The sequence below is a fragment of the Uloborus diversus genome, chromosome 10 (assembly GCF_026930045.1).
Source record: "Uloborus diversus isolate 005 chromosome 10, Udiv.v.3.1, whole genome shotgun sequence".
Taxonomy (NCBI): Eukaryota; Metazoa; Arthropoda; class Arachnida; order Araneae; family Uloboridae; genus Uloborus; species Uloborus diversus.
In genome coordinates, this window is record NC_072740.1 from 21,449,960 (window position 1) to 21,463,476 (window position 13,517).

General features: G+C 32.3%; 1 protein-coding gene across 1 annotated transcript in view; it reads left to right on the plus strand.

Moving 5' to 3' along the window:
• The window catches only part of LOC129231684 (transmembrane protease serine 2-like), a 33,175-nt gene that overhangs the window by 5,498 nt on the left and 14,160 nt on the right, over positions 1 to 13,517 (plus strand). Inside the window, exon 2 of the mRNA XM_054866047.1 lies at positions 10,959 to 11,165. Within this exon, the coding sequence (XP_054722022.1) occupies positions 10,959 to 11,165 (207 nt within the window). The remainder of the gene's footprint in view (positions 1 to 10,958; positions 11,166 to 13,517) is intronic.

Genomic DNA, 13,517 nt, shown 5'->3' on the forward strand with positions numbered 1-13,517 from the left:
AGAAAGATCACTTTTGAGGACTCTTCAATCATGAGACCAATTTTATTAGCCATTAGTGCTTTTTCTATACACCGACCAATTCGAGCAGTAAAAAAGTTTATGCTTCTATCCGAAAATTTTTAAACTATCTCACTGTAACCGTAATCACGAGCTCTGCGTTCTTTGAAATCATTGCAATCTCCAGCACATGCCTGTAAACAGCCATGTCTGAAACTTTTACTCGATTGGTTAAACGGATAGCCAATAATATACATGGATTTTTTTTCTTCATATACATGGGAGTTTCATATACATGGAAATTTTTCCTTCAGATAGTTCTGCATAGCTATGTATTTTTTAGGGTAAAATTTCAAAATAATGGATGGCTCCCTAAACATAATAAAAATATGCATCGTAATGCAATGTATTAGTCCACCCGTAAAATTCCCGCTGTGTCAGCTTCTCTAAACATTTCTTCAATGCTTTACATGATAGCAAAACATTTTCCCTCAAAAAAATTAATATCTCCCATAGTAAGAATAATAATATGCATCGTAACACAATGTCCCTCTAAAAAAATTCCAACTAGGTGAGCTACTCTAAACAGTTCATCGATGTCTACGTAATATCAAAAACTTTTCCCTCGAAAAATTTAACACATCCCATATGATAATAATAATACGCATCGTGACGCAATGTATTAGCCCACCCGAAAAATTTCCAGTTAGGTGAGCTTCTCTAAACAGTTCATCAATGTCTACATGACAGCAAAACATTTTCCCTGGGGTGTTAAAGTTGTTTAACCTATCACTCTAAGCAGTTTTGGTCTTCTTCCTTACTTCCTCTTTCACTAGGATTTAACATTCCTCAGTGTCGCATTTGATTTAATGAAAAAATACGCTCCATAGATATTACTGATAATTTGCATTTGACAGTTTGCCAGCATATCAACAATTTTGCCATAAAAAAAAAATGCTAAACTAAACTATAAGTATGCCAAATTGATGAACACTTAATATCCATCATTTCCAGACACGTAAATAGTTCTTAATTAAATCATGTTTGAGTGTTTACCATAAGCGCAATTGAGGACAGTTAATCAGAGAAACAGATTGTGTGATTCAGATTTGGGGTTGACGCTTAGTAATTTCCATCTGATGGATGGTTTACAGATTACTTTCTGAGTAGACTTTTTTATTTTGGTTTTCCATAATCGTCTTTTGAAGAAAGTGTGACTTCAGTTGATTTCTTTTGAAAAATTGTGAGTGACACGATTAGGTTACTAGATCATCAGTTTTAAGACAGTTCGTTTAATCTTTCGCTTCCTGCTTGCGTAGCTAATTAGAGATAAGTAGTGCTTGCTACTTTTTTTTTTTAAGTTACGGCCAACATATTTAAGAAAACACCGGAATGAAACTATTTTCAAATTATGATAGTTATTAATTGAGTAAGAAATATTATAAAGAAAAGTTTAAATTTTCTGAGAAGGTGGTACGAGTTTCAAATTTTAAGACATTTTTTATTTAACACATAAAACCAAGTGGATATCATTTAAAATTTCAGAGTTCAATTTTCTTATGACCAACTTAGGATAAAATATTTGCTCCAACAAGTGTAGCATAATAAATACGTTTTATGTTAAATTCAAACTGTTAAAGTTTTAATCGAAAATGTTGTGCCAAACTAACTCGAACTGTATTAAAGCGATAAAAAATTTCTTATTTTATTCTTTTTTTTGACAGTGGAGGCAATGCATTTAACAATAGAAAATTAAGTGTTTAAATTGGTTTAATTCAAAATTTCACTTTCTAATACAACTGCCTGCTATAATTTTACATTTTCAAAACAGTTTTTCTAGTTCATAAACGTTTTCTGATGTAACATGCGTTTAAACTTATCGAAAAGCTTCTTTTTGGTGTTAGTCCAAAATTAAAAACTTTTCACGTTATCGCCTGCTGTAGTCAAAAGTCGTCCGTTGAAATTTTCTTTCATTTTTTTAAACCTTGAATTTAAAAACAGTTTGAGTAGTTTAACACTTCCCTTCCAGTTCTGAATGTATATGATAGCCCTTTCATAAAGAATATGAAAATTATCATGCTGATTTCGTTTCAGAACATAATGTAGAAACCTTGTATTTTGAGTTAAAGATCATGATTACGCATAACCCCAAGTTCCAAGGTAAAATATTTTTGAAATGTTGCCTCAAAGTATTTGTCTGACGATGAAACCAAAAAATCAGAAAAGCATTTTGAGACAGCATTTTCATCATTTAGAGTTCACAAGGCCATTCTTTATATAAATAATTTTTTAAAAAAAGATGATTGTTCCTTTACTACCTACCCTTAAGATTGCGGATCCGCTACCATTAAAAAATCCAACCTTTTTAACGGAAACAGAAATTCCTTAGTTGTTGCTACGGTTTTTTCAATATCAGTATTTTCTCATAAAAAGAAAACTCAGCCATTACTCTCCCTGCTTGTTTAAAAAGTGTTAAATAAATTTGAAATTATGCCTAATACATATATTGATGCACTTCCTCCTATGCAAAAAAAAAATCTATAGAAAATATAGATATTGCTTTATAACTTATTGCTTTATTGCTTATAACTTATAATTTTATATTTATGTGTGCTCCTTTACTCCTCTTAGACCAAGATTAATGCTTTGCCTTTTGCTTTAAAAACTGTATATTGTGCATATTGCTTTAGGTGCTTCCCGGGGCGCTCCGAACTTGAGTTTTGGAAGGGCGAAAATTCTCAATTTCGCGCATGGAACTCCAAATTTTGTCGAACAATGATAATTTTGCCGAATGATGATAATTTTGAAGAATCGTCAGACAAAATTGCCGAGTAAGGAAATTTTTTTGGAGGTCAGAGTGACCTCTCGTGACCTGTATCGGGACCCCTGGATGTTTCTGGAAATGAATGATTTCACATTTTCACAATAGAGGTATAGCTAGTACTTTTTTCACGACGTGAAAATACTTCTTGATATCTTTAGAGCAATAAAGTTTAGTTTGGATTAAACGAAATAACGAATATATTTAAGATCATAATAATGATCAATTCCATGCGAAGATAAAAAAAAAACTACATTTTTAAGGGAGATCGGAACGATGGCTGGGAAAGAAGAGATATTTTCTTTCCCCGGACCATTTCGGTTTTTAACTTTTAGAATGGTTGACAAATGATGAATGGATGAAAAATACATTCAAATGTAATTAAAAATTCCTATTGCTTTTTTTTTTCACTTTCCATGAGAGATTTTTATTTAGAATACAATATGCTTGACTACATTCTTGAGGCATAATTCCGATTTGTAATGTTTGAAATACTCTCGTGTTAAAAATATTTTTGGTCACAACCATTTTTCTTTGTATAAAAAAACCTCTTTCAAATCCCGCAGATTTTTTCCCTTCTGAATAGCAATTTTATTGGAGGGGAAACATTTTCAGAAGGAATAAACAGGTGTGGAAGTAATAAAATGAAGAAGCTGAAAAGCAAGTTCTTGTAGTTTTTACTGGATGGGTTAAAAAGCTATGTTGACATCTCAAAATTATGACGTCACTGCTAATGATACTCTCTTTTAACGTTGAAGTTTCACTCTCATTGCGCTGAAAGAATTGTAACTTCAAAAACAGAAGCTACATGTTTAGCATTAAACACATTCTGTCGGTAATTGTTATGAGTTTTTTGAACTATAAAAATTTCAGTTTGTGCAAATCTGCTTTACAATATTTTGTGATTCGTGTGTTGCTGGAAAATTGATCTAAAATTCCATGTACACAATTTAAATATTTTACTTCCTTTTACAAAAAAGGAAGTATTGTATTCGCGAAAAAAATTTCACCAAAAATTCGACTTTAATTTCCATTTTACTCACTCCCGAATGAATGTTGAGTTTATTTTTCAACCCGGTCACACGTGGATATATGCCTAAGAACGTACAGACACCCGAAATATCCATTTTGACGATCCCCGAGTTAATTACGACGAATTTTCTCGTGACGTCTGTATGTACGTATGTCTGTGCGTGTCTGTGTATGTGTGTATGTATGTCGCATAACTCATGAACGGAATGTCCTAGAAAGTTGAAATTTTGTACTTAGCCTCCTAGTGGGGTCTAGTTGTGCACCTCCCTTTTTGGTTGCATTCGGATCCTCCTAAGGGGGTCTTTTGTCCCTTTTTGGAGGGAAATCATTGTTAATTTCGATGTAAACTCAAGTGGTGTTATAATTTGGCGGACACTTGGTGATATATCGTAAGTCTTTTGCTCGCCAAGTTTTGTCGCCAACGGCGACAAATTTGGCGATTTTTTTTTTTAAATTTTATTTTTTTTTTAAAATCTGGTTTTAATTTAGCCACTGTTGGTGATATTTAGAGAGTAAACTATTGAATCACATTAAAACTGCCAATAATGAGAAAATGACGTTAAATTTTAGTAAAAGGAAGTCATGTGATGACATCAGCTCGTTTAAGACTAATTTTGCAAGAACTTCCCGATTATCATCTATACTACTAACTACTATTCCCATTCTTCATAAACTTTGATTGTTTTTGTCATTTAATGCACATCTCCATTTACATATCATTTTTGAATCGTGTCACCAATCAATCAAAATCAATCATCAAGAAAAGGTAATTTGAATTTCTAATTACAGGACTAAACTTATCTTTATTTTTTAATTTTATTCATATCCCATCAAAAGTTCTCTTGCCAATCGTTTGATGGCCAATGAAGTGAATAAAATACATTCCATTGAAGCAAGTTAGAGGACTTGTTTTACGACAATTGCTACTAAAAGCTTACGTACGTGATCAGACTACGAAGAGGTTTTATTGCTCAATTCACGTGCCCTCTTTATTCTCCGCGAGATTAAGCATTTTTTCCCTTTCTATTAAAACATTTTTTCAATAAACATCACTGTGAAAGACCATGAAAGGTTTTCTAAATAAGAGATTTTCAATAATTTCAGAAATAAATTTTCTCTTGGTGCACTCTCTGATGAAGTGATTTAGTGATTTAAAAGTTTAATTATGTAATGAATTAATAATAATGAGCGTTCTTAATCGATTTCCAAACACAACCGAGAAATTTTTTTTAACGTAATTATATATCAGACTTGCTTATATTGCACAGCATTGCCCGCAATATATATAAATACTGTTTAACCTAGTTTATCCGAGTCTCCAGATTATCCAAAAAAAAAAAAAAATTGTAGACTTTTTAAATAATTATGTTCGCATAAATAATTTAAAATTATGTCAGTACGTAACTATAAGTACTCCAAACATTCGTTTTTTATTTTGATTAAATGCACAGCTCCTGTATAGATTATACAATAAATTATGGTATCTAACAAATATGGTGTACTTGTGGAGCATTGAATCGTCAGCCTGAAACCACTTCAGCTGTGAACAGCTAAGAAAAAAGCACTCAAACGTAAAACGTGTTTGAAACAGATGACCGGAGACCAATTATTTGTTGAAAATGAAGTAAGGATGTATTTTTATATTTTCAGTGTCTTGTTAACTACTCTGCCGTGTGCAGGTAAACGGCAGTAACTGCAGATTTTTCGATTTTCATTTTTTTTTGCATTTTTGATATCTATATTGCTATAGTTTTATGGTAGAGGTTGCTGCAGAAAAAAAAAAAGCATTTTTTTCAACCAACGGTAATAAGCAGTAACTGCTTTTTTCGCAACATTTTGCGGGAAGTCGGCAGTATGTACTTACTGCTCTTTACCTGCCCATGGCAGAACGAAAACTTTCTCCCGTGGGCAGGCAAACAGCAGTAACTGCTTTTATCGGTACATTTTGCAGGTAATCGGCAGAAGGCACTTACTGCTCTTTACCTGCACACGGAAGAACGGAAACTTTCTCCCGTGGGCAGGCAAACGGCAGTAACTGCAAATTTTTTGATTTTCATTTATTTGCATCTTTGAAATTTTTTGCCCATAACCGTTCTGCCGTAGCAACGTATACGGCAGTGACTGCAAAATTTTCCATTTTCATCTTTTTTTGCATTGCTGAAATCTATATTACTTAAGCTTTATGGTGCAAACATGTTTATTTGCTAAATAAGAGGATTTTTTTAATCAGTGGTGATTAGCTGTAATTGGTATTATCGCTGCATTGTGCATCTATACCGGTCCATAACCATTGCTCGAATAATGGAACCAAAATGAATCGCTGCCAAAATTGGCATCAAGACGCAAAAACCGTTTTCACGATTTTTTTAAAACTCAACTAAGCGCAAGCAATTGCGCCCCGATTGGAGGTGTGGCCTCTCAAAAAAATCCTTTATTATTCCCTCCAAATTTAGAGACTATATTGCATTTTTAAAAATAATTCCTAGTCGCTTCTCATCAGATGTAGATATGCGTGCCAGGTCGTATTTTATCAATCGGCAAAATTGGGAATTATCGCATCTCAAAAATTTATCTTCGGGCGTCCTTCAGCGCAAGAGAGACTTAAAACCATTACTTGAGGAAAATAACCATACTTTATTTCAAATAAAGTCGAAGAAAACGTTTTGTAATTTCACATGCCTCAGACATTAAAATAAAAATGTTCTTTGATTCGTCATATTCGTGTTCTAAAAATAATAAAACAAAATCAGTTCTTGCTAACATACAGTTATAAAAGCTAACATACGAGCAAACACAAGCAATACTTGGCAGACGATAAATAAACGTATAGCAACAGAACGATTTTGTTCCATTTGTTTTGTTTTGTTGCATACGATATTTTCCACAATTTTTAATATTAAGCGGCTGCAATTTTAGTTGTTGTATGAGAGCCATTGTTAACATACGAAGCATTTCTTTTGCCTAAATTTTCATTGAGATTTATTGGAACATTAAGTGATTTTTCATTAGAGAGAGGGAGAGAGAAGAAAATCTACTGGGGGAAGTTTTTTAATATTCAACGTTTTATTAAAGTCAAAAAATATAAACTAGAAATCTGAGTTGATTTAGCAAGGACTGTTTAAATAAGCAAGTATGTCTGGTATTTGGGTAGGTACGTATATGTTATTGCATTAAATTTCTATCAAATGTATGTAGGTCATTTTGTTTGATACATATTTAAGTTATATCTTTTTTAATAATAAACCAACATATATACATAAAGGCATTTATTTTCATTTTTGTATGTAAGAAAATAAAATTTTCTTTTTATTTTCAAGTTACATTTAATTCATTTATTTTAAATTTATGTCAAGTGTATACATGGTATTTATTTATGTTTTAAAACAAAATATATTATTCACTTTGCAATGAATATACTTCGTAATAACGTATTATGTCGAATCTGTAATTATTGGTCATTCAATAGCATATTGTGCAGTTACTGCTAACTACCAGTCAAAAGTGGATGAAAATTACTAGTGCGAAGAGCAGGAAAACGGCAGTATCTGCATTAATCAAAATTTTGATTAAAAAATCAAACTGAAACAGATTACCCCAAAAATATTTCGATATAAACATATAGAATCACCTAAAATTAAACTTTAATATTTTATTAATGTTAGTGGGAAATCAAACACGCGTTCCTTCAAGTATCTCAAAAACTCATTTTTTGTAGATACTGCCGTTTACCTGAACACGGCAGTATTCTATGTACAAAGCTACAAATAACGCGCCATAGCCGGAAAGCCGAGTTGCAAGCAAATACCGAAACAGCTCTTACTGAACTTGTAGTTCTACTTTCTCGCAGTTCCATGTCAGCGACTTCTAACCGGTGGTCAGACGGACCGGCACCGGTCCACAAAACAATTTGACCGGTCCTCAGAGATTTTAGCTTGTCCATGTTAAAAAAATATCATTGCTCCAAAAAAAAAAAGCAATATAAGTATAATATCCTTTAATAATAATAAAAATATGCTTTTCCTGATTTACGAGAATTTTGTGATTAATTTTCGTACTTTTTCATGATTAGTCAGCAATATCATTACTTATGTATGGCTATTACAATAATTACTTATCTTATTTTTAATATTTATATAGTTTTTGTAACAGTTGTTTAGCACTAAGTAAGGATTCGTTTATGTAATTTATTAATTCATTTTTACTTCCTTTACACAGTAAAGGAAGTATTGTATTAGCGAAAAAAAATCGCTCAAATTTTGGCATAATTTTCCATTTTACTCATCTTCGAAAGAATGTTGAGTGTTTTTTTTTCGACCCTACCGCACGTACATATATGCCTAAGAACAGATGGACGCCCGAAATATCCACTTTAACCATCCCCGAGTTAATTAAAACTATGACTCTCGTGACGTCTGTGTATGTATGTATGTATGTACATATCTCGCACAGATAAAAAAGGTATGTCGAAGAAAGTTGAAATTTCGTATGTAGACTCCTAGTGGGGGTTTAGTTGTGCACCTCCCATTTTAGCTGTATTCGGGTGTTAAAAGAGGAGTCTTTTACACCTTTTTGGGGGGAAATCAGTGTGAAAATTAATGTAAACTCAAGTGATGTTATAATTTGGCGAACATTTGTCTTATATCGCCTAGTTTTTGTTTTGGTCAGCAAGTTGGTAATAAACTTGATGATTTTTTTTTCGAATTTGGTTTCAATTTGGTGCTATTGGCAATATTTAGAGAGTTATCCATTGTATCACGTTAAAATTCTCGGTGTTGGGAAAATTAATCTCTGTAAAACGCTTTTTGCATTGGTTCGTAACGAACTAGGGGTGAAAATATTTAAAGCATTTCCTTGCTTATACTTCAAGGCACTATTTTCATTTAATTATGTAGGAAGTCGTGTGATGCACAAAACAGCTCGTTTATTTTTATTTTTTTGAAGAAAACGGAAGTAACCCTCAGCAGTTCGCAAAAATGTTTGACGGACGCACAGTCCGAAGTTTTTTTTCTTTTTGTTTGTTTATTTGCAATGAAAAAATGGGAAAAACTCACCAGTCCGTAAAAAATCACGTATTTTTGACAGTCCGTAAATGTAAGTTTTTTTCCCTTGAAAAAAAGCAAAAAAAAAGAGGAAAAACCATCACCGGTCCACGAATTTTTTTCGAAAGCACTTGCCGGTCCGCGGATCAAAAAAGGTTGAGAAACTCTATTATTTGTCACAGGGCTACAAAACATTATTTTTATCGCAATAAACGATAATTTTGTATGTATATATATTTTAGGTTAATTGCAAAAACTAAACATATATAGAATATAACATAGTGCAAAAGATCTGCAGAAAAAATTCGGCATCTGTATAACTTTTTGTCTCTAACTTCTTATCTTTATCTAATACTAGACAGAGTTTCTTTATAGTGCCACTTGAGTGTTTTAAAATTAGTTGTGTGTAGAGTTACTCTGAAAAGAGTTGTATCTATATTTACTGCAGAACAAGTACTACACGACCAGTGACATCGGGTAATTGTTAACAAGGAACAAATTATTGAAACATTTTACTTCAGCGAAATTTCAAAGAGAATTTAGCTTTTTCTGACCTTGATTTGTTTGTTTACTCTCTGATTTTAAGGATCTAATCGGTGAACAATAGCTTATAAGATTTTGTTGCAGCTAGGCTACTCAAGAACATCCTTATGATTGGTGAAGGAGTACTTTATGTTAACCTGCACTCAACAAAATGTCTTATGCAAGCGATCTTTACAAAATGAACATGCCAAAATTTGTGAGCTGCAGATCGCGAAGTCTTTGAACCTATTAAATAAAGAAAGTTGGTAATTTTTGCTATGTCATGGAGTTAACAACACAGTCACCAGTTTATGTGCTATACATTGTTCAAAATTACTGTCTGTGCATTTTTTTTTTTTGCATATTATTGATTCTGAAAAACATCAGTAGCAGATATAAGAGCAATATATGGCTTGAACCAGTAAATTATAATTCATAATCCCCACTCCCCAAGTTTTAGACATGCAAACTTACCCTCCCTGCCCGAAATGTGATTTATTTTTCAGTTTGTTGTTCAATCCCTCCAACCAAATCTGAATAATTCTAATTGTTTTAACTTTTTTGAAGGAAAATACTAGTAATACAGCATTTAAAATCAGAGACACTTAAATTGGGCAGTGCCATATCTAAACGTACTACTGCAGTATGTAATAATGTTAAATCACTTTCAATAAGTTTGAATAATTTTTCAATACTAGCATTTCTATTTTCATAACGACATAAATCCAGCTCTTGTCCTTAAAATGTCCATCTACTTCATTTAAGGGCATAGCAGGGCACTTTTTTTTTTTTTTCAGTTTGTAAATAAGTATGCGCACGAAAATCGAGCGCATCTTAGTTCACCTACATTTTTCTTGCTATTCCCCCAGAAATAAAGGTTCCACCCTTTCCTAGCAGTAGCGCCACACTGGGATTTTGTCCCAAAAGAAATATTCTTTACCATTCCGTTGTTTCTCGACGGTGGCTTTGTTGCGCGCAGTAAACTCTTGTCTTCCGACAAGGTCACCTACTAAAGTGAGATGAGTCTCTTCCACTGTTTGAAAGTAAACCTGTTTCTCATCTTATTCTGTAAGTAACCCAATTAAGATCTTTCCTAAGTGCATGAAATGAAATCTGTGCTACTTTCAGAAATAATCGTTTTTCCTTAGCAGTTAAGAAGTTAGCAAAAAATTATTTTCCGCAATCGTTTTACCAAAATCAATCACTAACTTATTAATTAGAGCCCAATGAAGAGTAACTGATTCACAGATGCATTCAGTCACGTCGAAAAACCATAAAAAGTGAATACCTGTTTTTTTTCCCAATATTATTATTCATTTATGCTAACATGAAAACTTCACCAGTGAATTCTGCTCAAAAGCTTCCATTTTGAACACACATATAGCATGCCTTCGAAGCCCAATTTCAAGGAATTCTCCTGCACTGAACTTCTTTTTTCCCTTAGTCCGGTCTTATTTGAATTTTGTTTTGTTTTGAACAGCTTGCAAGACGAGAGAGAGAGAGAAAGTATTATTCGCGCAAATTTACATTCATTATTGGTTCTTTAGATGTTTGTCATTCAACTCATGCGGACAGCCAAGAAAGATGCCCAAAGACGTTTAACTTGAAAAATGGTGCTGTAAGATTCCAGTCCAGAGGAGGAACTACAGCAATTTTCACGTGCGATGGTGGTTTTGTACTACGAGGAACCAACGTATCTCATTGCCAAACAGATGGACATTGGTCAGCTCTTGCTCCAACTTGCATTCCAATCGGTAATTATCATTCCATAACTTTTTATCTATTTATGCATATATTTGTTTTTCGATTACAAAGTTAAAGACCTCAGTGCAAGATGGAATCAGCTCCACCTTTTTAAAACTTGAATTGAACATATTTTACAGAATATTTGTTCATCATGTTCAATCGTCATGATCGTCGTACTCAATTTGTATTTTTGAGCACATTTGAACGTGATATGGCTACTAAATTCCACTTGCATCTTGATAAATTGAATTTTAAAACATTTCCAAACACCAAATAAAGCAGATTTAATAAACAGCAGGGATATTAAGCTGAAGACCACGGTGCAAGACCGGGACAACTCCGCTTTTTGCAGGAGTCACACTCACACACAAAAAAATAGTTTTGAAGATTTATTAAAACGCTTATGGGTCATTCTCCCGAAAACGTAACTTTTGAACGCAAATATTTTTCAATTTCGAAACCCTTTGTTTTCTTTTTTTTTCATTCTTACATGAAACTATTACCTACTAGAAGTAACCATAAACAATAGCCCAACTAAGTTCCAATTATTTTTCTCATAAATTTAAAAAAGAAATAAAAAATGCCTTGTTCAAGGAAATAAAAAAAGAAAAAAACTTTTAATGTTTAAAAATCGAGGCCAATTGAATATCAAAGTTGTAATTTTGTTAACTGTGCAAACAATTGGCTATTTTAATGATTAGTGGGAATAAAATATTAAGCTCTCTTAATTAAAGTACGGCTTAATTAGTAGTTTCAAATGTATGTTTAAAAATAGTATTTATTAAATTTGAAGATATACTGGCAATTTATAATTTTAGTAGAATGCCTATTATTGATGTATTTCCCCTCCATCATTTATTTTCACCTCAGAAATAATGACATTGATAAGTTGTCACGGAAGTGAGATTCACGGAGGCGAGGAATTTTCCATTAATATAGGCCTAATTGATACATTTTTCAGGGAACTTTTTTTCTCCGTTGCTACAATCTGCCCATATTAAGCATATGAGAACATATTCACATCTTTTTTACATTAATTTATATCCCTGAAGTTCAAGTTCACGGAGGTAAGAAGTCAGAATAACCACACTAAGTTTTTAAAGCAAAATATATCTTTCTGTTTTTTCGACAAAAATATCACAACTTCAACTATGGCTGAAAATAAACAAGGGGGCTCCCTTGTATCATGGAGAATAAAATTTGATGTCATTACTGCCACATGTTAATGAGGAATGGCTTTTTTGCTTAGGTAACGGAGGTGAGAATTTATTGTGTGACATGGCTAATTGTCCTACAAAAACGAACTAAAACACAATATTAAAAAATTAAATATACTTAAATAATTAGTGTTTGAGACACTGGTGAAAGGAATAATAAATGAATAAGTAAATACTTTTAAATAAACAAGTTTTTAAGCAACATAAACAGTTACACAAGGTGTGTGACATGCCCCGGAGGTGAAAATTCACAAGTTGTGAACCAAAAATATCCTAAAATAAAAATTATTATTAAAAAATTTTTGGTTAGTTTAAATAAATATATTTTTGATGAAATTAAAAATCATTGATAAATGAATTGTTCCTTAAAATTTTTACTGTAAAAGGCGTGTGACAGAAAAGTTACTTTTTGAAGAATGGCCCTTATATTAAATACAAAGAAAAAATATTTTTTCTTCGTATTTAATATTACGTTGCAATTCACCTCTACGTAGCCAACCGAAATGACGTTTTAATAAAATACAGTTCGTACTTCGTTACTAAATCGTTGTTCTTTTCCTGAAAAGTTGTATAATGTAACCGAAGTACAATTTTTGCTCAGCACACCTAAACGTAATAGTCCAATTGCAACTTGGATTTTCAATAATATTCAAGTAATATTTGGTTCCGATAAGAAAACGATACTGGTTTTGTAATAAAAAAAACTTTAGTTTCAAAATGATTCGTTGTGATATGGAGGATTGCACCGTTCTTCTCCTGAAAAGTAGCCTGTTACAGCTCCTTTCCTTTAATGTCTTTTAAAAAAATTGGTTGCAAACGTCTCGTTCTTTTACAGGAAAAGAAAGATAATATTTTTCTTCACATAATTTAATGTAAAACACCAAACCGGCTGTCCTCTTCTTTGCATCTAGTTCTTCAACTTGTCCCTGCTGTTTATTAAAAATTATTTATTTGATGATTGGAAATGTTTTTAAATTCAAGTTATCGAGATATGACTTGAATTTATTAGTCATATTAAGTTCAAATGTGCTCGCAAAAATATCAAACCATTCATGACGATCAAATGCTTTCTAAAATATGTTCAATTCAATTATTTTAATATAGATGAGGAAAGATTTACCCAACAAAAAACTGAAAGAAACA